At 40.7% G+C, this 27,384-nt stretch overlaps 1 protein-coding gene across 7 annotated transcripts in view; it reads left to right on the top strand.

The window, feature by feature from the left end:
* GRID1 (glutamate ionotropic receptor delta type subunit 1) overlaps positions 1-27,384 on the top strand; it is a 1,020,611-nt gene that overhangs the window by 621,663 nt on the left and 371,564 nt on the right. For all 7 annotated transcript variants that reach the window (XM_072131335.1, XM_072131336.1, XM_072131338.1 and 4 more), the window contains one exon: positions 14,094-14,299. In XM_072131335.1, the coding sequence (XP_071987436.1) occupies positions 14,094-14,299 (206 nt within the window). The remainder of the gene's footprint in view (positions 1-14,093; positions 14,300-27,384) is intronic.

Here is a 27,384-nt window from a genome sequence, read left to right as displayed (position 1 = left end):
GGCCTCCCGTGTGACATCACCAGGCTCGCCAGCAGGGCAGAGGAGGTAACTATCATCACTGAAAGCATAAATAATTATTACCCGAGAGTGCCTGTGTGACATACACAGAGCACCTAAGGCTAATTAACATACGTTTAAAAGGTTTTGGCAGATATCCTGGCATGTCAAACCTAATGAAGATATGTGCTGGGATCTTCGTAAAAACGCCAATAGGTAAGTTTTAAAACGGGAGAAGTCCCAAAAATATCACTTAGGGGAAAAGCAAAGGTGCCCATTCTGGTAATAATAGAAATCTCTTACAAGTTAATATATTTGTTATTTAATACCTACTCAATTACATCTATAAATCACCGTCTTGCTTGATGATCTCTTTCAAAGTTTTTCTCATGTCTGGTAATTTTATAAAAATTAAGAAAATATTACAGAAAATTGTATTTAGTGAATTAACAGCAAAATATTACTGCATACTTTAATCTAAATATTGCTGTTTATGCATTTATTTTTATGCTAAGTCTCTTAACCTTTTTTTCTAAATTTACTTAAGTGACTGCATACACTTTTATACCTAGTGTATGGCTGAAAATTACTTGTACCAATTACTATGTAACTGAAGAGGTAGCTGTAAATGTCAAGAAACACGTTATACAAAAAGGTTAATTACACCATTAATGTTGCATTTTATAGACTTTTATCTCTGGTCTCCATGACCAGTATTTTTTGTGGATAATTTAATTGCGCAGCATTTATTACAATATGTCAATTAAATCCTAAAAATAACAAGACCAACAACAAGCACAACGTTTCAGTTGGAGAACACACTTCTATAAAGTTGGCAAAATTTCTTTAAAAGCCACCATAACAAAAGGCATATTAGTCAATGTTATATTTAAAGTACACAATTCTGGGTTGTTTAATTGTATTAATATTATTATTTAGCATTGTTAATTATTCTTATTTTAGTCATTATATTTTTATGCCTTATAAAATGTATTAGGTTAGTTTAATGTATATAGTTTTAGCTTCGGTGTGATTAGGAAAAGCTGGGGCCCATATTAGACTTCTGCTTAGGGCCACCCTTCCCCTGCTTAGGGCCCTCCTTCCCCTTATGCATATTTCTACATACACACAAGTTTATACAATCACACACATTTATACACTTCTACACATATACATACATGTATACAGTCATAGGTAGGGAAATATGCATATCACGTTTTCCAGGATTGGACAGGGAAGACATTGGAGCACAATTACTTACCAGTCCCTGATGCGTTCCCTGTTCCAAAATGTCCGACTGAAATGCATTGTGCCGCATGCGTCGCTTCTCCGCTCAGGTCCACCGGAGTTCACCTTCTTCTTCCCGGTGCATGTAAGTGCATTGTCTTGCAATACAATTTTAAGGTTAAATCTTGTGCTCAGTCCGAATCCGGATCGACTGATGTCCTGCCCCCCCCACATTTATGCTACATGAAAGCTGTCGAGGTTACGCCAAAATCTCATCATGTGCGACACAATCCCCTTCTAAATAACAGCAGCACAAATCCCGAAAGCTAGCAAAATTTGATGAATCCATTTACCCTTGTATTAAAGGGCTCCTCTCAACCCTCTTATCATGTCTAGTGATGAACCGGTCCAAACCTGCTATGTTAGATCCGTGCCGAACAATGCAGTTTAGGGTCCCAGGACTTTTGCCAGAAGTTCAGTTTCCATTGCCTTTTTTTGCTACGTTAAAAGGAGGTCCCCTTAACATTAAGCATGACTTTGAAGAAGAAGAACATATTCTGACACTAGTGGGTCAGGTTAACAGCCATATGTACACATTTCTGCACTCTAAAATACATCATATAAACATAGGGGGAGATTTATCAAGCTGCCATAGAATAAGAATGTGTTTAGTTGCCCATGGCAACCATTTACAGCTCATCTTCCATTTTACCAGTATTTTAAAAGGAAGCTGTTATTGGTTGCCATGGGCAACAATGTACATTCTTACTCTTAGACATCTTGCTAAATCTCCCCTATAATATACGCATACAAAGGGGCACATTTGCGAAGAACAGTGCAGTTTGCTTGTGTATTTGCCATATTCAGGATTTCTGGCACCCGTTCTTCATGAATCACGCACCCTCTTCACTTCTCCGACAGAGTGCACCACTTTTTTTTGCACCTTTAACATGGGGCATGCAACACCTTGCATGTACAATTTGGTGCTTGGTCCAACTGAATTTGTGTTGCATTACTCTTTTTGCTCTATTATAATTAAAAACTCTTCGATAAACAGAAAATCAAAAAAATTAATTAAAAAAATATACATTTTTAGATGTGTGAATTCAAAACTTGCGCAAAGACACAGTTGGTGTTCTTAAGGTCTGTCTTTTTTCAAGCAGGTTTTCGTTTAGTCTACAGTATTTTGGAGTTGTATTTAATATATGACAAGGCAGACAAAGCCAGGATAAATTTCATTCATCGCTTATACCTGCCAGCAGACAGTACAGCACCCACACCAAGATATCACACATGTCTACTTCAGAATATTGCAAAGAGAAATAAGTACATTTTTAGGACTATAAGGTGCACCGGTTTATAATGCACACCATCAATAAATACCTGCTAAAACGTCTAGGTTCATATATAAGGTGCACCGGATTATAAGGATAAATGACCAGCAGGTGGTAGACCTGTGCACTGTTCAAGTGCACTGTTCTAGGCAGCTTTTGTTTGTAAGTACGGTTCATATATAAGGCACACTGGACTATAAGGCACACCTTTCATTTCATTAAATTTACTACATTTTTAGGCCTTAAAATCTATAATAAGGCAACAATAATTCCCCTCACTGTGGTGTTGATTTTGGATCCATTTTAAATAAAAGCATCATGTTGTATTTGTAGTAAAAGTTACATTAGTAAAAGTTATTGAACAATGAGCTTCATCAGCCATACTAGTGGGTTAAAGACTAACAATTAGAGATGAGCGAGCACTAAAATGCTCGAGTGCTCGTTACTCGAGTCAAACTTTTCCCGATGCTCGAGTGCTCGTATCGAATAATTAACCCCATTGAAGTCAATGGGGACTCATTTTTCAATGAAAGAACACATTGAAAGAACAATGAAGAACACATTGCAGATGTATCAACTGATATGTTTTTAATATGCTCAGCTCTTTACAGTTACTGGATAGACTTATCTCCTTTCAAAGCTGAATTATAAAGTTAAATATAGAGATGAGCGAGCACTAAAATGCTCGGGTACTCGTTATTCGAGACAAACTTTTCCCGATGCTCGAGTGCTCGTTTCGAGTAACGAGCCCCATTGAAGTCAATGGGAGACTCGAGCATTTTTCAAGGGGACCAAGGCTCTGCACAGGGAAGCTTGGCCAAACACCTGGGAACCTCAGAAAAGGATGGAAACACCACGGAAATGGACAGGAAACAGCAGGGGCAGCATGCATGGATGCCTCTGAGGCTGCTTAATCGCACCATTATGCCAAAATTATGGGCAACAGCATGGCCATGACAGAGTGACCGAATGAGGCTAGATAGCATCTAAAACATCAAATAATTGACCCTGACACTATAGGGGACGGCATGCAGAGGCAGCGGCAGGCTAGAGAGTGTCATGGCAACATACCCTAAATGGACTCAGGCTTCAAACCAATGGGTGGCAGAGAGGAACCAAAGGAGGTGAGCAAGAAGCGCTCAAATAATATCGGTACATGATAAAAGTTTGCCAGTATATTTTGTGGATTACACAGCAGGGTGGCGACAAAGTTAACATGGAAGCCATGAAAACAACCCAAAATTCTGCCTGACACAGCTCGTTTGATAAGGGGACCATGTATGGAGGCAGTGAACTAGTAGTAGATTAAAGGTGCTGCAGTTAAAACTATGTTAGTTGGATCTTGGCATGGAGCTGGCGCTCCGCTGCCAGGCGAGCTTTCGCCAATCCAAGCCCCTGTCTCTAGGCTACTCCCCAAACAGCACTTCTAAGAACCTTTTGTATAAGATCAAGTGTAGTAGCGTTCTTATAAGTTTGGGATATGGCGGGTGAGGGGAATGTAAACATCTGCGCAAGAAGCGCTGAAATAATATCCGTAAATGAAAAAAGTTTTCCAGTATATTTTGTGGCTTACACAGCACGGTGGCGACAAAGTTAACAAGTTTGATGTGGAATGCCCTGTAATAGCTCTTGGGCGGTGTGCCTTTTATCACCTAGGCTCAGCAGTTTGAGCACCGCCTGCTGTCGCTTAGCGACGGCACTGCTGCTGTGCCTAGAGCTACCGACTGATGGCGCCATGCCCACGGATGGTAATTCGGAGGAGGAGGAGGTGGAGGAGGGGTGGGAGGAGGAGGAGGCATAGTAGGCCTGAAACACCTGGACCGAGGTAGGCCCCGCAATCCTCTGCGTCGGCAGTATATGACCAGCCCCAGGGTCAGACTCGGTCCCAGCCTGCACCAAGTTAAGTGTAGTAGCGTTCTTATAAGTTTGGAATATGGCGGGTGAGGGGAATGTAAACAGATGCGCAAGAAGCGCTGAAATAATATCCGTAAATGGTAAAAGTTTGCCAGTATATTTTGAGGATTACACAGCAGGGTGGCGACAAAGTTAACAAGTTTGTTGTGGAAGCCATGAAAACAACCCAAAATTCTGCCTGACACAGCACGTTTGATAAGGCGGCCATGTATGGAGGCAGTGAACTAGTAGTAGATTAAAGGTGCTGCAGTTAAAACTATGTTAGTTGGTTCTTGGCATGGAGCTGGCGCTCCGCTGCCAGGCGAGCTTTCGCCAATCCAAGCCCCTGTCTCTAGGCTACTCCCCAAACAGCACTTCTAAGAACCTTTTGTATAAGATCAAGTGTAGTAGCGTTCTTATAAGTTTAGGATATGGCGGGTGAGGGGAATGTAAACAGATGCGCAAGAAGCGCTGAAATAATATCCTTAAATGGTAAAAGTTTGCCAGTGTATTTTGTGGATAACACAGCAGGGTGGCGACAAAGTTAACAACTTTGATGTGGAATCCATGAAAACAACCCAAATTTCGGCCTGACACACCTCGTTTGATAAAGGGACGATGTATGGAGGCAGCTATATGGACGACTTTTGGAGGTAGCAATGGAGACAACGTGTGGAGGCCGCTATGGAGACAATTCAATTTGGATAGTGCCTGTATGTGGCAGTCCAAAAAAGTTTTCAAACCAGAGGAGCAGGTAGGTGGCCCTCCAGAAAAATGGAATAGATTGAGTGCCTGTATGTGGCAGTCCAAAAAAGTTTTCAAACCAGAGGAGCAGGTAGGTGGCCCTCCAGAAAAATGGAATAGATTGAGTGCCTGTATGTGGCAGTCCAAAAAAGTTTTCAAACCAGAGGAGCAGGTAGGTGGCCCTCCAGAAAAATGGAATAGATTGAGTGCCTGTATGTGGCAGTCCAAAAAAGTTTTCAAACCAGAGGAGCAGGTAGGTGGCCCTCCAGAAAAATGGAATAGATTGAGTGCCTGTATGTGGCAGTCCAAAAAAGTTTTCAAACCAGAGGAGCAGGTAGGTGGCCCTCCAGAAAAATGGAATAGATTGAGTGCCTGTATGTGGCAGTCCAAAAAAGTTTTCAAACCAGAGGAGCAGGTAGGTGGCCCTCCAGAAAAATGGAATAGATTGAGTGCCTGTATGTGGCACTCCCAAAAATTGTTTAAAACAGAGGACCGGGTCGGTGGCCCTCCATAAAAATTAAATGCATAAAGTACTATAGCTAGAGCCAGTGGGCCCTGTCAAAAATAGCCAGTTTCCTCTGCTTTACTGTACAAACAGGAGGAGAAGGAGGAAAATGAGGAGGAGGAGGAGTGGATAAATTATTCAGGTTGAGCTTCCTTCACCTGGTGGAGATTGGAAATTAGGAGAAATCCAGGCTTTATTCATCTTGATAAGCGTCAGCCTGTCAGCGCTGTCAGTCGACAGGCGTGTACGCTTATCGGTGATGATGCCACCAGCTGCACTGAAAACCCGCTCGGACAACACGCTAGCGGCAGGGCAGGCAAGAACCTCCAAGGCGTACAGCGCCAGTAAGTGCCACATGTCCAGCTTTGAAACCCAGTAGTTGTAGGGAGTTGTGTGATCATTTAGGACGATGGTATGGTCAGCTACGTACTCCCTCACCATCTTTCTGTAAAGATCAGCCCTACTCTGCCGAGACTGGGGACAGGTGACAGTGTCTTGCTGGGGTGACATAAAGCTGGCAAAAGCCTTGTAAAGCGTACCCTTGCCAGTGCTGGACAAGCTGCCTGCTCGCCTACTCTCCCTCGCTACTTGTCCCGCAGAACTACGCACTCTGCCGCTAGCGCTGTCAGAAGGGAAATACTGTTTCAGCTTGTGCACCAGGGCCTGCTGGTATTCATGCATTCTCACACTCCTTTCCTCTCCAGGGATGAGAGTGGAAAGATTTTGCTTGTACCGTGGGTCCAGAAGAGTGAACACCCAGTAATCGGTGCTGGAATAAATTCTTTGAACGCAAGGGTCATGGGATAGGCAGCCTAGCATGAAATCTGCCATATGCGCCAGAGTACCAACGCGTAAGAATTCACTCCCCTCACTGGCCTGACTGTCCATTTCCTCCTCCTCCAACTCCTCCAACTCCTCTTCTTCTGCCCATACACGCTCAACAGTGAAGGACTCAACAATGGTCCCCTCTTGTGTCTCGCCAACATTCTCCTCCTCTTCCTCCTCATCCTCCTCCACCTCCACCTCCTCCGATATGCGCTGAGAAACAGACCTAAGGGTGCTTTGGCTATCAACAAGGGAATCTTCTTCCCCCGTCTCTTGTGAGGAGCGCAAAGCTTCCGACTTCATGCTGACCAGAGAGTTTTTCAACAGGCCAAGCAGCGGGATGGTGAGGCTGATGATGGCGGCATCGCCACTGACCATCTGTGTTGACTCCTCAAAGTTACTCAGCACCTGACAGATATCAGACATCCACGTCCACTCCTAATTGTAGACTTGAGGAAGCTGACTGACCTGACTACCAGTTCTGGTGGAAGTTGACATCTGGCAGTCTACAATCGCTCGGTGCTGCTGGTAAACTCTGGATAACATGGTCAGTGTTGAATTCCACCTCGTGGGCACGTCGCACAACAGTCGGTGAGCGGGCAGTTGGAGGCGGCGCTGCGCTGCCCTGAGAGTGGCAGCATCTGTGCTGGACTTCCTGAAATGCGCACAGATGCGGCGCACCTTCGTGAGCAAATCAGACAGATTGGGGTATGTCTTGAGGAAACGCTGAACTATCAGATTTAACACATGGGCCAGGCATGGCACATGTGTCAGTCTGCCGAGTTGCAGAGCCGCCACCAGGTTACGGCCGTTGTCACACACAACCATGCCTGGCTTGAGGTTCAGCGGTGCCAGCCACAGATCAGTCTGCACCGTGATGCCCTGTAATAGTTCTTGGGCGGTGTGCCTTTTATCGCCTTGGCTCAGCAGCTTGAGCACCGCCTGCTGTCGCTTAGCGACGGCACTGCTGCTGTGCCTAGAGCTACCGACTGATGGCGCCATGCCCACGGATGGTCGTTCGGAGGAGGAGGTGGAGGAGGGGTGGGAGGAGGAGGAGGCATAGTAGGCCTGAAACACCTGGACCGAGGTAGGCCCCGCAATCCTCGGCGTCGGCAGTATATGACCAGCCGCAGGGTCAGACTCTATCCCAGCCTCCACCAAGTTAACCCAATGTGCCGTCAGCGATATATAGTGGCCCTGCCCGGCAGCACTCGTCCACGTGTCCGTGGTCAGGTGGACCTTGTCAGAAACGGCGTTGGTCAGGGCACGGATTATGTTGTCTGACACGTGCTGGTGCAGGGCTGGGACGGCACATCGGGAAAAGTAGTGGCGGCTGGGGACCGAATACCGAGGGGCGGCCGCCGCCATGAGGCTGCGAAAGGCCTCGGTCTCTACTAGCCTATAGGGCAGCATCTCCAGGCTTAGCAATCTGGAGATGTGCACATTATGGGCTTGGGCGTGCGGGTGGGTTGCACTATATTTGCGTTTCCGCTCCACCGTCTGGGGTATGGAGAGCTGAACGCTGGTGGATGCTGTGGAGGATCGTGGAGGCGACGATGGGGTTTTTGTGGCAGGGTCCTGGGCAGGGGGCTGACTATCAGCTGACACAGGGGAAGGAGCAGTGGTGTGCACGGCCGGAGGTGAACGCGCTTGTTGCCACTGAGTGGGGTGTTTAGCATTCATATGCCTGCGCATACTGGTGGTAGTTAAGCTATTAGTGGTTGAACCCCTGCTGATCCTGGTTTGGCAAATGTGGCACACCACAGTCCGTCGGTCATCCGGTGTTTCCTTAAAGAACCTCCAGACTTCTGAAAATCTAGCCCTCGCCGCAGGAGCCCTCGCCACGGGAGCTTCACTAGTTGACACATTTGGCGCTGATGCACCAGCTCTGGCCCTGCCTCTCCGTCTGGCCCCCCATCACTGCCTCTTCCAACCTGTTCTGGTCGAGGACTCTCCTCCGTCTCAGAAGCACTGTGTTCACCCGGCCTCTCAACCCAGCTTGGGTCTGTCACCTCATCATCCTCCGATCCCTCAGTCTGCTCCCCCCTCGGACTTCCTGCCCTGACAACAACTTCACCACTGTCTGACAACCGTGTCTCCTCATCGTCGGACACCTCTTTACACACTTCTTCCAGTACGTCAACAAGGTCATCATCACCCACAGACTGCGACTGGTGGAAAACCTGGGCATTGGAAAATTGCTCAGCAGCAACCGGACAAGTGGTTTGTGACTGTGGGAAGGGTCCAGAAAACAGTTCCTCAGAGTATGCCGGTTCAAATGGCAAATTTTGCTGGGAGGGGGCAGACTGGGGGGGAGGAGGCTGAGGTGCAGGAGCTGGAGGAGTGCCGATTTCGGTGACATGGGTGGACTGCGTGGAAGACTGACTGGTGGACAAATTGCTCGAAGCATTGTCGGCAATCCACGACATCACCTGTTCGCACTGTTCTGGCCTCAACAGTGCTCTACCACGAGTCCCAGTAACTTCAGACATGAACCTAGGGAGTGTAGCTCTGCGGCGTTCCCCTGCTCCCTCATAAGCAGGTGGTGTCTCACCCCGCCCAGGACCACGGCCTCTGACCCCTGCAGTAGTTGGACGCCCACGTCCCCGCCCTCGTCCTCTACCCCTAGCCCTCGGGTTAAACATTTTGAAAATGAGAGTTATAACTTTAATTTTTTTTTTAACTTTTTTTGTGTTTTTTTTTTTTTTTTGTGTGTTTTTTAGTTTTTAAAACCAAACGATGCTATCCTATTGCGATGCCTATTTTCTAGCCAAGTATTAAAGCACACTACTATGCCAGATGAGATGACGCTGAGTTATGAAAAAAATAAACGTAAAATAAAAAAGGAAATGGCAGACTGTGCCTAATTGAAATCCAACCCGGGGCCTTATAAATTTTCCCACTTCGGTCTTTGCGATGGATATGTGCGTCACTAAGCGCAAAACACAGTGGTCGCAAGTCTCACTCCAAATTGCTCACAATTTGCTAGTAGATGCACTGCTGCAACTACAGCCACCAGCAGATCAACCAGAAATCAAATATATATAACGCTACTGTAGGCGTAAGTAAGCCGTTTGGATTCTCCTATGGCTATTTTCTAGCCAAGTATTAAAGCACACTGCTATGCAAGATGAGATGACACTGAGTTATGAAAAAAATAAACGTAAAATAAAAAGAAACTGGCAGACTGTGCCTAATTGAAATCAAACCCCTAATAAATTTTCCCACTTTGGTGTGGTGGATATGTGTGTCACTAAGAGCTAAACACAACGGTAGCAAGTCCCCCTGCAAATTCCTCACAATATGGTACTAGCTACACTACTAGTGCCAGCAAGCCCAGCCAAAAGCAAATAAAAAAAAAAAGTATAACGTTATTGTAGCCCTAAGAAGGGCTGTTGGGTTCTTGTTGAATCACTCCTGCCTAACACTATTCTAATAGAACACCCTAACGCTTTCCCTGACCAGCAGCAGCTCTCTCCCTAGCGGCATCCAGGCAGAGAATGATCCGAGCAGCGCGGGCAGCGGCTAGTCTATCCCAGGGTCACCTGATCTGGCCAGCCAACCACTGCTATCGACGTGTAAGGGTACCACGTCATGCTGGGTGGAGTGCAGAGTCTCCTGGCTTGTGATTGGCTCCGTTTCTGGCTGCCAAAAAGCAAAACGGCGGGAGCTGCCATTTTCTCGAGCGGGCGAAATACTCGTCCGAGCAACGAGCAGTTACGAGTACGCTAATGCTCGATCGAGCATCAAGCTCGGACGAGTATATTCGCTCATCTCTAGTTAAATAATTTAGAGGTATGAAAAAGCAAAATTGCTGGCATATTCTAGAAACTTTGCTCACTATAGGAGAAGAAAGTAGTAGAAAAAGGGAATTACCAAGTCGCAAAGTTTACTTTTATAACCTGCATTTCTCATTTTTGAAATAAAAGATGTAATGACTATATGCTCTAAACAAGAACATTATTTATACATTTATTGATACTTTTCCATGTTTAAAAGTAACATTCCTCTCTTTCTTGAACAAGCCGAACATAGGCTCAGACCAAACAAAGGAATTTAGAGAATTATAGTCTTATCATTTAATACTGTATTAATGGGCTACTCTCAACCCTATTATCATGTCTAGTGATGAACCGGTCCAAACCTGCAATGTTAGTTTCAGTTTCGGCATTACAATCACCCCCTGTTGATAACAACTGTGATCAGTGCTGGCTTGGTCTATGTGTGGGGAAGAGTAGGAGAAAAAACTTTAACAAAGCATTCTGATAGATATTTAATTTATCCAGTATCCAATGTATCATGAGTTAGTGTGCTGTGCAACGGTATATTACCAAGTTATTCTTTTATTTAAATACAACTGATCCAGGATTCTACCTTTGCATGCCATGTTTTTTTTCTAGATGATTCACAATGAATCCAACATAGATGAATCCAACAAGGAAAAAACCTTAGTACCCTGTTTCCCCGAAAATAAGACAGTGTCTTATATTCATTTTTGCTCCTTAAGAGGCACTAGGTCATATTTTCAGGGGATGTCTTATTTGTCCATGAAGAATAATTTACATTTATTGGTAAACAAAAAATCATCTTCTAAAACATCCTTATAGCTCTTCAAACTCTGAATTATTGGAATATTTGGCCCTAACCTCTCATATTTAGCAATAGCACTTTCCTTAAATTACCACTTCATGTCCAGTAGTTGCTTGTAGCTTATTGGTCCTGCAACAGTCAGTAATTTTATTCCGCAATTCTTCACTCATGTCACAACCTATTGTAGCATCTAAAAGATCTACTAATACTAATATACGGCTTGGGGGGAGATGTAGCAATGTCTGCCCCTAGGTCTTATTTTCAGGGGAGTCCTTGTATTTCTAAGATTGAACAAAATTATACTAGGTCTTATTTTGGGGGGATGTCTTATTTTAGGGGAAACGGGGTATTACATTAAGAGCAGAGTATGTGCAGAGTTGAATTTGGTATTTCTGGCACAAAGCAAAGTTTGAGCCCTCTAATGCATAGCTTGGCTCCATATCATTGAAATATATTGGATGTCAGTTTGGTGATATTGGTAGATCCGCCAATACTTATAATTTGATGTTTTACTTCTTTCTACAACTTGGAATCTGACTGAGACAATTTTAAAACTTTTGTCATAACCTTAAGTAAAGTTTCAAATAATTGTCACAAATTCATTACTGTATAATATATTGAATCAAACTGAATGGAGGGCATGAGTTGTACAGATTTTCCTGAGACGCAGCTAAAAGCTTTTTGTAAACTCTCCAGACATTTAGCAAATAGGTAAAACAACTTAAGTCAACAAAACTATAATCATTTCACCTCCTAATAATTCATAGGACAGGCCAGTCAAATAAATGTTCCAGTCTTCTTCTGCTCCCGGCCCATATTCTGACAGTCTTCTCCACAGATGTGTGTAACGTGTTTGGCTTTATGTAGGCTAGGCGGGGGCTCAAGCATGAAATTCTGTTTCTAAACAAGAACTAACTGAGATACAAATACCATTGTCATATGCTGCATCAAAGCAAACACTATAATTATAGACAACCTGCAACGCTGCATATTTGTTACACAATTAGCACTTGGAATCGGCCTTGCATAATTCTTTTCTGTCGTTAACCAGATGGTTTTCTTAGGAAGTGTTAACGGTTCCTTCCTACTAAACGTGATGTATGTTTGTCCAAGTTTCAGTTATTTGCAGAGATTTAAATCTACTTAAATGTTGGTATTTAATGAAGTGACACTTGTTCAAGGTTAGATTGACATTTTAAGGTTTGGCTGGGGATTTGTCTTCACCTGGTATTTTATCTGCACTTTACTGTACTATTCAGCTCAGTATGGAGAACTTCAGAGAGATCCTTCCTTCAATTCTTCAGTATTCACATGGTTAGAATTGTTTATTCTTTATATTAAACCACACAACAAATATCAGTGGATTAAACTCAAGATGTGGCATCTTCACCAGAATACATTTTATGGAATTATGTAACTGTTTCAAACCCTGACACTGTCCACCAAATTGCAGGACAACCATGATATGATTCTCTTTTTGGCATACATTTGTTCAATAAAGTTTATGTAGTAGTATATATGTTAACCATGCATCACCTGCTGCATGTGAGATGCATTATTACATATTGACCATAATCCACCGTGTAAGTTGTGGCCATAAGGCTCCATGTACGATGAACATATAATTTGATAGGGAATTTAAAATGATGTTCTGATGGAACAACCACATTATATTGTATTCATGAAAAGCAAGTGTTAAAGAGGACCTTTCACCAGATTTTGATTGCCCTGACTAACAATGTCTGCTGACAAAGGGTTACAAGTCCTCCCGATATCACCTAAAATTAGCTGCCATTCAGGCACTGTACCTTAATTACAGACATATTTCTGATATGCAAATGAGCTCATGTCTGGGTCATGATTAAGGATGGTTGTACAGCCTGAAACGCGTAGATTTAATGTCCGGATGTTTATGCTGAACATGCACCTTAACGAATAAAGCAAGGCACAGGTTTCTACATCAATGCTGGATTGTGGTGTGTCTTTTCTTGGAGTTCTTAGTATATAGCTAGTAAGCCAGCCCCCAGCATATAGCCAGTAGTGCTTGCCCTCATTATATAGCTAGTCAGCTTGCCACCAGTGTATAGCTAGTCAGCCAGCCTCCAGTATATAGCCAGCAAGCTTGCCCACAATATGTAGCCAGCCCACATCCAGGATATATAGCCATCCAACCATCCCCACTATATAGCTAGTCAGTCAGTCTCCAGTATATAGCCAGCAAGCTTGCCCATAATATATTGCCAGCCCACATCCAGTATATAGCCATCAAGCCAGCCCCCAGTATATAGCTAGTCAGCCAGTCCCCATTGTATAGCCTTCAGCCCCTGCCCCCATAATATAGCTAGTCAGCCAGCCCCCAGTATATAAAAAAGTAAACTCAATACTCACCTTTGTGATGCCCCCGTCCTCTTGTTTCTTCCTGTGCTCCGGTAGCAGCAGGTCTGTCCACACTGGTGTCACACACACTATGACGTCAGCTGCTTGCTGACATAAAAAAATTCCAGTAAAATAATGAAGGGGGGGGTTTCTAAAACTTGTGGCCTCTCTTCTGCAAATACTATGGGCTTGTGAGATTACCATATACATCATTTTATCAGAAATGTTTAATTCTTGTATACTGAGCCCAAAACTCCTGAGGTAAATCCTCCTCATCTGTTTACAAGCATTTCCACTAAGGCACCCTGCACACAAATATACTCAGTCTGTTTTGGGCAGATGTTCCTAAGCAGATATCCGAACACTGGTAGGCAGTGAAGGTTTTTACTTTTAGTCTCAGGTCAGAGGCTAAATTTGGGTAGTTATATTCAGCCAATTTTCAGCATGTTTTCAGAAATATATTTTATACTATCTTTATTTATGTTTCTTTTCTCTTGTAGAAGAAGAAGCTTTGTAGAAGAAGAAGCTTTGATATTTTAGGATTTAAAAAAAATTAACCTACCACTAAAAAAAATTATAACCTTTCTTATTTTCTGTTGCAGATATCCGAGGACTTCAGGGATTTTTAGACCAAGCATCCAGATTAGGGCTTGATGTGTCATTACAAAAAGTGGACAGAAACATCAGTAAAGTTTTTGCCAGCCTCTTCACCTCTATGAAAACAGAAGAGCTGAACCGGTACCGTGACACTTTACGAAGAGCAATCTTACTTCTGAGTCCAAGAGGAGCACAAAACTTCATCAATGAGGTCGGAAACTAGTTTTTATTACTTCTTTTTGTAATATCTTGCCCTTGGGAAAAATGTATTTTAATTGTGATGTGTAAGATCGGTGCTAAGCTGTTCTGTTGTGTCCATGGTTTAGTGGTGATATTATTTTGCTGCAGCTATTCATTGATAGAGTTTTTCCCACTTTAGAAAAAGACTGTCTATAGAAAGTAAGTAAAAACAGTAGCAGGAAAAGTAAATGTAGCAAAACATAATTTTATCCTGGCCAGACAGAGAGAAATTGAGAATTTTGGAGCAAGGCGACCTCAACTGTACATGAAGTCTGTCATGTTACCGGTGACAATATCTTAGTGCATTTTCTATCAAAATCCTGTGACAGTGGTTTACTACATCGATGCATTGGAGCAGAAAGACCACAAGCTTTATCAATGAAGAAATTTATTTATTTTCAAGGTCGAAAAACAAACAGTCAAAATCCAAAATAATAAGCGATCTAAAGCTAGGATGCTAGGAACAAAGTAATATAATGCAGAACATCCGTGAAGCTATAAGATTGAAGCAATTGATCTTTCCAGTCAGATGTGGTCAGTTTGGAAGATTATAAGATTTTATACCATGTGCTTTATAAAGGGGGATGATTTTATTCCATTTTAACTGCAACATGTATATTTCACATCAGAGTACAAAAAGTAATTTTACTAAATAGTAGTAAAGAAAAGATAAAAAAAAATTAAATCACCAGAAATGCCACATTTTGCAACACATAAAAAATACAGTTTGTTACACAAAAAACAAGCCCTCAAACGGCTATGTACAGTCACCTCTAGGTGACTTTAATCATAGGGCATCTCATTGCACCTACCGTGTACTACAATGCTACAGTAACAAAATATAGTAACAATATACATTACTATACTACAGTATTACAGTATGTGATGAGTTTGATATTAGTCAGTAAACCCAAAGCTATAGATCTCAGCAAATGACATCTCCTGGAGTTTAATAAAGACTCCAGGCTTTCATGGAAAAGGATTGTAACATCCCGATGATGTCATGGAGAGTGAGAATCATAGCCAATATGGTGTTGCATACGCATTTTCGGCTCTTAGGGTCTCTGCTGATAGACAGTTAACATCTCTCTCTCATTTTTGCCCTTAGATAAAGGATGTATATATACATTCCAGTGAAATGCTTAACTTTTTTTGCTATTCATCTATATTTAACAATTACCAGTCCCCACTTTTACCAGAATAGTTTACATAGTTTACAAAAATAATCTTTTTAATGGATTTTTCACACTGAGCCGTTCTATAAATTCTTTTTCACCGTAGACAAAGCCATTTGCGAGGAACCTGACATGCTTTTGGCTGAGTGGCTTGCATGCTCGAGTTGACAACTGTTACTGCATTGTACCTTAAAGTAAGACAGACTTTTGTGTGTAGTGAGATGTGAGCAGTAAACCTGTGTTTGTTCATGTGATAACAAGTCACAGGTGCCAGTTTGTCTCTTTGTGGACGATTCAGTGTGGGATGCAGTAGCTTTTACTCAGCAAATTGGCAAAAACCAGCTGGGTAGCTAACAACAAACAATGATTGACAAGCTGCGATATGGTGACTATGAAGTGCAGAACTCAGAAGGAACTTTTCAAGCAAAGAATGAATGAGGTGTCTTGTTCTTTTAACTAAAAGTGTCAGTAAAGTCTCTAAATCTACTGATACCTTATTACCTAATAATGTGCAATATAAAGGATAGATTTACATGGAAATATTTAACTAAAATATTCACTTAACTTTCTTATTGTTGAAATAATCCATTACAGTAGACTTTTCTCCAGTGGCCATTTTATGGAGGATTGCTGCACCCTGATGATGTAATGGGGAGCACAGATCCATCCCAAAATAGCGTTACACAGCTGTGCGCGCCGGCTTCATCAATTCAATTGCCTTTAGGGGCTTTGCCATCAACATTTAAACAGTTTACATCCACAATCTGTTCCAGCACTGATATTGGTTGCTGCTGGGGGTATGGTTCAGGTGCTGGCCTGAACAGTTTTCAAGTGCAAAGCTGAACCAAACTTCTATGGATCCGGTCATCATTACTAACAACTTATCTAAAGAAGAAATTCTCCAGCATTTTCATGGGATGAAGTCAATACGCGATTGTTTATTTTATTGTTGCAGATTTTGATGGCTTGAATAAATTAATCAAGCACAGGAGGTCCCCTACTTAAGGACACCCGACTTACAGACAACCCCTAGTTACAGACAGACCTCTCTGCCACTGTGACCTCTGGTGAAGCTCTCTGAAAGCTTTACTTTAGTCCAAGGCTGCAATGATTCGCTGTAAGTTGTCTGTAATGAAGTTTTGTTGACAATCCTTGTTCCAATAACAGAACAAAATTTGGAAAATCAAATTGTCACAGGGACAAAAAAAGGATTTTTTCTGGAGTTACAATTATAAAATATACCTGCTCCGACTTATATAGCAATTCAACTTAAGTACAAACCTAGAGAACCTATCTTGTACATAACCCGGGGACTGTCTGTATTGACTTTGTCCTGTATCAAGTTCCATATAATTTATTCTTTTCTTTTGCTGGCCTTCTAGCCTTTCAGAGTCTATTCCATGCATCAGGGGTGTCAAAACCATATGGCGGGTTGACCTGGCTTTTGTTTTTCACAACTAATCTGTTTTTTTCAACCTGTTTCCTTGATTTAGGAGTTTTTTTGCTCCAAGTGATAGTAGCTGCCACCCTGATTTTCTCCTTTGTTCTGTTGACAGCATTTAGTGATATGCTTTACTGCATTCTAATTGCCATAGGCAGCAATAGATTGAATCCAACACATTTGGGTAAATTAAAATATGTTGGTCAGCTGTGTTATCATCTGGATCCAATGATGATTTCTATAGAGGTGTTATCTTCTTTTGAAAAAGTAATGAGGGCTGTGGACCATGAAGAGGACAGTACAGTGAGCCCTAATCTAAGCACCCAAAACTGTCACCTGACTGCTTGCTTTTTCGTTTCCTACATTATGGGATAACCACAAAGACCATCTTTCCCTAGGTCACTGTTTGGACACAAAATGAGATAAATAAACGGAAAGGCATGGCCACAGGTCAAGGTCACAGAAAGATAGCCAATATGGCACAAAATCAGAATACAATGAGACAGTCAAAATACTTCAGCCAAGATCAGAAATATCAGAAAAATAACAAGTAGAAGCAAATAGGAAAAGCTAGCTAGGCATTTAACCGGTGAAGTATTTATAGACTACATTACAGTCCCTTGTGGCCTTAATGCAATATTTTATAAAACAATTTGCACAATCATTTCTTCTAATGAACCTTTAAAGAATAGAACATGCCTGCACAGTTTTTTTTTCCTGATCACTGCAGACTACAGTTAATAAAGGCCTAAAAAAACTGCTTATTATATTGGTTTTTCAATGCCAAGATTTAGCTTGGCCATTTGAATATAAGTAAAAATTGCATGCATAATAATTTATACTAAGCTTTTGATACCTGAATGTCCAGGTCAATTTTTCCACATCTTTAAATGTTATCTTTGGAACAGCTTTACAAGTCATAACAATTTTTACTTAGTTTTTTCCTTCAATGTTTTTATTTTGTTTAAGAATTAGCAAATTATGCAAAATGTGTCATTTTAATAAATAGTAAAATTAAACCTTTTCCAAAATATGCAAACTTTTACCAAAATATGTATGGCATCAATCCATCACCTTTTCTCAAGTTCAGCTATGGTTGCAGAAAGTGCATGCAGTTCTTCAAAATCTCTGTCTCTCTGCAGTTCTTTGCTCTTCATTCTCCATTTTGCCTTCAGCTGACAGGCTGGAGGAGGGGGGGGGGGCAATTTAAACACATATATCTTTTGAACCATTTTGGTTCTGGTGTAATGATAAAGATGAGAATTTCCCCTTTAATAGCACACCAGGATTGTTATTTGTGCCACAGAACCATAGATATCCACATTTAAAGTTACAGTCAGGAATGGGGAGCTGTATATCAAAATCACAGAACTGTGGCTCACATTTATTAAAGTGTTTGTACTAGTTTTTTGTCTGACTCTGCACTAGAAAGAACATTCAAACTGCTTGCACATGTATAAATAAAGTGTCTGTGCCAGTTTTATGTTGCGGCTGCACTGTGTCCAAAAAGACACAAAAAATGTGCACCAAAGGGGTTAGTTCTTAGTCGGACTGTGCACCACATTCTGTCCAATGTGCACCATATTTTTGTCTGCGCCACAATTCTGCAGCATGAAAAAAGTGCATCCCCTCAAAAAAAAAGCACACTTCCAGAGCAGTGCAAGGACGCCACAATTCATGAATCAGTGCAATTGTGTTTTTGATAAATGTAGACCTGTTTCTCTAACTGCAAAAATTCAGAAGTTATAGCCGTTTTAAGAGTTCCAGTGTCATCACATCTATACATGTGCTATTTTCAAGGATTTTCACACAATTATATAGCTGCAAAGTGGTCAGCAAGTGTTTAAAGACAGTTCCTTAGAAAAAGAATAAAACATATAATTGACAAACAAAATTGACTAAATAAGATATTTTCTATTGACATCTGCCCTGTAAGTGTTTAGATAACACTCTGTAAATAAAGTTGTGCCATGAGGATACTTTCACTGACTGTCGTATATACTCGAGTATAAGTCGAGTATTTCAGCACAAAAAATGTGCAGAAAAACTTCACCACGGCTTATATTCAAGTCATGAGAAAAAACAAACACTATACTCACCTTCTGAGGCCCCCCCGGCAGGTCTTCTTCTGTACCCCAATGCTCTGGCATTGGCTGTCCGTCACAGGGATCATGACATTAGCCGCTCGGCACACAGTATGATGTCAGTGAGCGGCTGACGTCACAATCCCTGCAACGGACTGCTCAGAGACACGGAGCCGATGCTGGGGTAGAGGACCTGCCGGGGTCGTGTCGGAAAGGTGAGTACAGTGTTTTGTTTTTTTTCCTACAGGTATTATATAGTGGGCAGGGGGCTGGGCAGGCTGTATACTGCAGGTGGCTGGGCATGCTGTATACTGCATGGGGCTGGGTCACTGCATTTCCCACCCTTGGCTTATACTCGAGTCAATAGGTTTTTCCTTTTTTAAAAATTAGGGGTCTTGGCTTATACTCGGGTCGGATTATACTCGAGAATATACAGTATTTAACATTAACTGTCTTACCCATGATAGAATCCCTGCAATCTCTTGTCTTTTGCTATATGCCTATTTATATACCTTATTCCGGCATTCTTTTGACTTCTTATAACTTTATAATCCGCATTTCATATACAGAAAAATATTACCATAAGCCAGACAATATGGCAGGCAATATTAAAGATACCAAAATAGCATTGGCTTCTATAAGTCAGATTGATTTCTCGGGACTGAGGCAGAATATGACTGGATTATGAGAGTAAACAACACAAGGCTTGCAGTAGTCAAGGATGAGTTTGAACTATAATAATAAATGACACCAAAATTGAATTTGTAGAGATGGTGATGCAGTGACAGGGTAAGGGCATGGACTTTCATACATCACAATTCAGAGATAAATAAAAAGCATGATATAAATGCTTGAATAAACGCTCTAGAGTAAACAAGGAAGAGAAAACAATGCCCATGTAGATCAGTGTTGCATCAGTTTTAATTTAAATAATGTCATTTAAATAAAGCTGTGTCCACTGATATCCCTAATTTAGTAGCCAATTAAATACACTATTGTGATTTTCTTATGTTAGGAGACTATGATGCTCTATACTCAATACATATTATGATAAATGTACAAAAAGTTATATAAGTGTTTGTTTTTTTAGGAGGTCCTTATTTTCATTATTTTTGTTGGTACTTCAGTAATTATACTTTCATGTAGGCCTTTTTATGTGTTTTGAGGTATGAAGTGCATGTGCATGGACACTAGAAATGTTTAGGCCAATGGCTTATACTCACAGTGGCAGGGATATCTCTTCTGTGCACGCGTCATTCTACGCTTATAGTTGGTTCATGTGCCATAGAGATTATAATTTCACGGCTAGTATAGTTCGTAGACCTGAGCATCGCTAATGATTTGATGCAGTGGAGGTGTAAATAGCAGGGGAGGAAGAAGTGAACAGTTGGATGTGATAGTAGAGACGGAGAAGAAGAGTTGCCACTAGTGCAGGAGAGCGCATGTGCAGTAGAGATGTTTTAGGACTTCCTACATGCTTATTAAAAAAAAGTCTAAAATAATTGCCATTGAGTTTTTTATCTAGCAATTCTAGGATGTAGAGCTAGCAGAAACAATGGAACCCAAAAGTCTCAGGATGCCCAAAAGATCTGTCTGCCATCATTTCAGGAGAGCATGATAACGATAAGTGTGTGCTGGTTTGTAAGCCTCTCTTACAGAGGAACAAAATTCACCTCTGGCGAAACAAATCTGAATCAGGGTCCGGTCTGGACATCATGGGGGGTATTTATTATACTTTATATGATGTAAGCCATGATTCCCCTGTTGTGGCAGATGCATCAAGAGATATATGCATATAAGATATCTTGATGTATCCATAAGGCAGCTGCGCTCCCAGGCAAGACTACACCAGGCCGAACCTCACATAGTTTTGAAGGAACCTGCAGAAATTTAGTGACAAATTTTTGCAGGTTTCACCCATTCCTGTGTGAGGAGGTGTTGAAGTCACAAGCCTGATCACAATTTCTTGCAGTGTGCAAGAAATTCCGATTATTTCAGTGCTTAATAATGTTTTTCCTCGCTATCTTAAATTATTGAAGTACATTTGGGTGGATGCACCAATTTCATAATTGCACCCAATAACACTCTACATTTACAAGTATACATATATTGGTCCCAATTTCTTCAGATTAAAGCCTTTAAAGTAAATTCACTTTACTTTAATAAAGCAAATCTACTGTTGAAATGAAGCATGGATAACGCAGGGACTCTTACTCATAGATCCAGACAACGTGACAAAGGTAATCTTCTAATCTAAGTTGTTATCCATCCTTCCTTCCAAAATTATGCTAATGTTATAAAAAGCCTTCAGTGCTGCAGATTCACAGGCTGTTACATTCTGGAGGAGCCCTTCCGCTCCTCCCACTGTGTGTTCACGGCTAACTGATGCTGACATTACAGGAAGTAGAGAGCAGGTAGAGGTTGAGACTGAGACATGCTACAACGTGGTGTTACAATCACCTATGAAACCGGAGCATGGTGGGGCTCTGATTACACACCCATAACTCTTATGGCTAATTAGCATACTTTTAGAAGTTAAATTTAGAAGCTAAAAGGCTATGGATGACAAATATATAAAAAAAATACTACATTGCAGGTTCGGGTACACACCATTCAACCTGGACATATTGCTGGATTGGTGGCTGTGCTCTTAATCTGGCAAATTAACACCCCTTTTAATTGGGGGTTTCCCATCTGGCCAATCACAGCCATGGCTAGTGGGTAGGGACGTAATTTGCTGGATAGGCTGCATGGCCGCCAATCCAGCAATATGTCCAGGTAATGTGGGATGTATCCGAACCTGGACTTAAAGTTGGATCAGCTAATCTCTATGACCCTGGTTTATCATGCTCCATTTTGATGGTAGATCTCCTTTAGAGGCGTAAAATAATTCCATTCCTGAATCAATTTTAAGACAGAGGTTGCAACATCAGTTTTTGTATTTTTTATTTCAGTAGTTTAATGTGTCCTTCCTAATGTTAAATTAAATGGACTTCTAAATAGCAGGAACATCTATTGAATCTAAATCCAAACGTCACAAGACACGAGTTTCATTTTTTTCCGGAACAATACAAAGGAATCTATTCAGCTTCATGGTTCACGTGTAATTATTTTTTTATGTGGCTGTTTGATCTCAAGATCAAATTAAGAGTCAATGGATGTAGGTTGTTTAGGTGTTAATGAGTTATGGTAGCAGTTCCCTTAATTAAAGCTTAAGTGTGACAGGAACTTGTAACAGTGCACACAATAAAGCTTTGTGATAGTTGTAATTATCATGGAAACATAGAATGTAATTCTTTCTCACATTTAGCAATTTAGCGGTGTATTAACATATACATTGCAGGTGCTTAATATCCACAGAATCTTCTAATATCATATCATAAAAATGCAAATTAGCTCATTTATCTTGGCGCACCCAAGAAAACTTCCGCAACTCGTTATTACCTTTACAAATTCAGTATATAAATTGAGCTATTATTATTTATTTGCTTCCTTTAACACCACACATTATTAAAATGGCAAAATTGACAGTTAATTGTCATTAATTTTCAAATAAAACCTGATATACTCATGGGGTAATTGTCACCACACTTATATGTATTGTGTCCCCATTAGATTCAAGTTAAATGTGTTATTAAAATTTAATTAGTACGGTATGCACAATTCTCTTATTTTATATAAACTTATGAATAAAAATTCAATATTTGACTTTAATGCAAAGGCAAGGATCAGTGATAATTCCAAAGCCCTCTGGTGCGATGGGAGCATTAAAAGAAATAAAAAAAACTAAGGGAAAACATAGCTATTGTTAATTACAAGCAATTAGTATCCCTTTAGTAACCAAATCTAGAAGAGTAACATGTTATTAATTCCACGCACTAAGCACCAGTGGACTTTAAAAATGAAATAAAAGCCATATGAGTTTTTAATATCATAGTATTTAATATCAATAAAGGCCCCATTCACAATCCAAGGTAGGGTCCCGTGATCCGGGTGCTTAATTTGTGATTGATTTTATGATCAGAAATAGTGAATTAGTTTTTTTTTTGTACATGTACTATAAAATTACTTAGTTCAATTTTCAAATTAATCCAGGCCTTATACTGGGAAAATGTGAAAGTTATGGCCCAATATAAAGGAGTTCATAAAGGGAACCAGTCAGTAGACCAATAGACCTCTCCCAGTATATTGTCAAGCAGATTAACAATTTCCAGAGTGTTTCTTTCATGGCCCAGTGTAGAAGCGAGGTACAAAAATCTGAAACACACAAAAGCCCAATAGAGTGAGAAGAAGTCACATGGAGTGCCTGGATGTTGCTGTTTGGACAGCTTGTACTCCAACTACCACTACTCTTGAGTCACAGCAAGATGGAAACTCAGTCCTTTTCCTAACTAACACTTAGGTGTGGTATTCAGGAGTTCTTTACACTGCAAGAGTACTACCACTAAGATGATTCACATAAAACAATGCAGAATTTTGCAAATTGAACAACATAATTGAGCCACCTCAAGTGTTTGGCCGCAACTCTGCTCATGAGGAGTTGGTTACTCATTCAAAGTTTCTTCTGCTTCTTCCACACAGATAATACACGATGTCACAGTCTCTAGTACATTGCATTGTTGTGCAACTGAGATCTATAAGATTTAAATAGATATAAGTAATCATTGTGAAGAATAGATGGAACAACGGATAATCTCCGTCCTTAGACAACAATTAAATATAGGGTTACCGAGGTTGGTTTTCTGCCCACACCTTAGATTAAACTCATTTACATCTATCTTTTACAGCTAAAACATCTGCTCCATGATATCGATCTGCATTATGTTATTGCTTGCACATAATGAGATCACAGATTGACCAAGGCTGTAGTCTATTCATTCAGTCCTGAAAATGAAACTGTGCTTTAAAAGGTTCATTTATTACACAGTTTAAGCAACATTATGACCTGTTTTAAAAAATGAGTGTTGCAAAGGACAGAAAATTAGGATATTACTTATCCTGCTACAGAATACAATGCTTTCTCTGATACGTTTTGGTCTAGTTAGTCTTTTCTTCTTTCATCTCATTCCCTTACATGCTGGATAATGATTCTCAATTTCATGAAGACTGTTATCTGCAATTATAGTTGCCTGCAGCTGAAAAACGGCAAAATCAAACCAACTGCCTGATCCCTGTGATAGCTAACTCTACCTGGACACCTTTGAATGTTATAAAATTCCGTGGAGTGCTTTGAACAGCATGTGTTATTCAATGTACAGTCTATAAAAGGGCTTCATGAGACTTTAAAAATAATTATTCTTTTTTTCTGTCTTTCTTTCTTTATTATTGTTAGTAAGAATTTTTTAAATCATTGTAACTAGAGATGAGCAGACCCGACCTTCCGTTTGGGCATATTGCCGGATTGGCTGACCAATAGCCAATATGGCATATTAACCCCTTTCACACCCAGGCATGGCTTTGATTGGCCAGGGGTGCCCCCCCAAAACCCTAAATCTGAAAGGGATGTTCGGGTCCACTCATCTCTAATTGTAAGTTTTGTGGGGTTTTTTTTGCTTATTTAATATTCGCAAGATTTTTCAAAGATGGCTCCGCCTATGCAAAGACTGACAACACTAGCTATTTGCTGTACCACATTTATCACTGATGTTAAATTCTGGTTCAGTTTAAAACTGTTGTGTTCTACTTTCCACATTCATAGAGGTGTTCTAAACTGTGTGCCACAATGTGCACAAAGTCTAAAAAGTTTGGTGCATGGGTTATTTTCTGACCTGACCAAACCAACCTTTTTTGGAGACCTTGCCCCCTTTTCACAGGTGTCCCCCCCTAAGTCAAACAAGTCGCAAAAGTTTTAAAAACAGGTCTAAAAGCCTTAATAAATGCAGTGGAAATTATTTTCTAGCACAAATTACACTAGAAGTCTAGAAATTTGACTTTTCTACCTATTTAATTGAAAACCTGGTGTATTCTGCTACCCAAACTCTGGGGGGGGGGATTTGTGCACCAGCACTTGATGTTATCCCCCTCCCCCCAAACAAATGTTTTGCTCCTCTCCATGCCCTCTTCTAGTGGAGGTGTGGTGGTGGTAGGGGGTCTCAATCCCTGTCCATAAGCCAGTACAAACATTGATAATCGTTGATAACCCATTGTTCCACTGATATTGGTGGAATTTCTCTGAAGTCCTCATGGTTACCATTCCTGTTCTCTACTGACAGATAGGCAAAGCCACCATATCTGATGGTGTGAGGTAGAGAGAAAATTCAACCTATGCCAGAATGATTGGAGTGGCATCTATTTAAAGGAGGTGCCGTCAGTCTAAGCAAAAAAAACAAAACAAAAAACAAAACATAATTCTGCTCTGGGTGTCTCTGGGAATCATTTCTCAAAGTATTTTGCCTCTCAGTCCTCATTTAGTACCTTTTTTGGCCCATAGCAACCAGGGTTTCCAGCTCTCAAAAAAACTACAATCAGCAAGATGAAGGGGCTGGACCTGCCTCCTGTCACCTCATCACAAGCACAAGCATGGGCTGCTGACCAATGACACCATATCTATCTATCTACAAAAAGTAGAGTTCAAGTCAGCACAGCTTTGTGGAACCCCTAAAGAGGGGGGGGGGGTGCAAAGCCTGCAAAGGTCCTGCCTTGGTCCTTACGCAGATACAAATTGGAAGAAGCAAGCAGCATTCCAAAGGTAGAATTCAAAAGTTGTTATCTCTATTGAGGCAAGTGGCAATGTCTCGGGGTTGGAGGAAGCTGTCCAACACCGAGACATTGCCACTTGCCTCCATATAGATCACCAACTTTTGAATTCTACCTCTGGAGTGCTGCTCGCTTCTTCAATATAATATAATAATATAATAATAATACTTTATTATCCCAAACGGGAACTTAAAGTGTCACCTCCGCAGTACATCAAATTGACAAGACATCACATATATACTCACATAAAAACATAGTCACATAGGAACACATATACCATAAAACAGAATAAAAACACTAATACACATAAATGTAAATAAATTTCACCCACTATTCAATAAATAGTTACTTAAATAGGTTATAAAAATAGCTAAATAATACCTATTTCCAGTAGTCGCACTTTTTAAAACATTCCTATTTTAGGATCAATTTAGTATCAATCTATCTTTGTATATCCTATCTATCTACTTTTCCCATATCTATCTGTCTGCTTGTCTGTCTATCTATCTATCATCTAGTCATCTCTATCTATCATCTATCTAATATATTTCTATCTATGTATATCCTATCCATCTTCTACCTACAGTATGTACCTACCTAAGTAAAACTTCAGCACAACACATGAGGGGCAGTTTGAAGACTTGGATAGTCTCTCCTGCCATTTCCTGCTGTGGAGTGTGAGGTGATGGGGGAGGAGGGTTGTGATCGCTCTGCATCTTGTGTCTGTGTGGATTATCTGTTTACATACAAGTGTAGGGAAAGCAGGGGTAGAGATAAGTGTAGTTGTTTGGTTACTACATTAGTTAGAGCTTCTCTCTGCACACGACTGACTGCTGGAGCATTGAGACATGAGGTAATCAGCTGTGAGCAGAGAGAGGACAGGTGGGTGTGCCTCTCCCTCTGTAGTCAGCTCCTCAGTGAAGGTGGAATGTGCCTAGCAACAGCCATATGAGAGATCACTAACATCTAATGAAAGTCTGCAGAATACAAGTAAGATTCGAGTAACTAATCCAATTGCAAAAGGGCTTAATATTACCTGCCCTACAACATATTAAAAGTTTTTTTGAAATGACGGTTACTCTTTAACTTTTTGATACTTTTGTGGAAAAGGTTCCAAAAAAGCACTCACTTCCAGCCTTTTTTTCTAATTTATTTTTACATTGCAAATTGGGTCCGATAAATAATTTGTTATATTTATAGTCAGTATATATTATATATAGTCATTATATATGTGGTAATACAAAATATTTAATGTTTTTTATTGTTTGTTTTTCTTTTTTTGTATATAATATCGTAGCTGTGGCTATTTCTTTTATGACTCTGATATTACCCTTTTTTTTGATTGCCAAGGTAAAGAAGTTGGGGTGAGGGTACAGTTTGCTTATTATGTTTATATTTATAGATAATACAGTATTCTTTAGTAATTCCCTTGGTTTCCACTAGAGGGAGCATCAACTGTGGACTGCGCAATGTAGGGCAGGGAACACAGAGGATTGTTAATTGGAGTTAATATGCAATTATGATAATTGCACAGGGGTAATATTCCTGATCATGCTCTTTTCACATCAGAAGAAAACATTAAAAAAAAAACTTAGGAGACATTACAGGATCAGCAAAGACAAAGCGGTTAATAAAATTAAAGCTGTTTTCACTACTAATA

This window comes from Engystomops pustulosus, chromosome 11 (assembly GCF_040894005.1).
Source record: "Engystomops pustulosus chromosome 11, aEngPut4.maternal, whole genome shotgun sequence".
NCBI lineage: Eukaryota > Metazoa > Chordata > Amphibia > Anura > Leptodactylidae > Engystomops > Engystomops pustulosus.
Note: the sequence above shows the minus strand (reverse complement) of the source record. Positions and strands in the feature narration are given on the sequence as shown.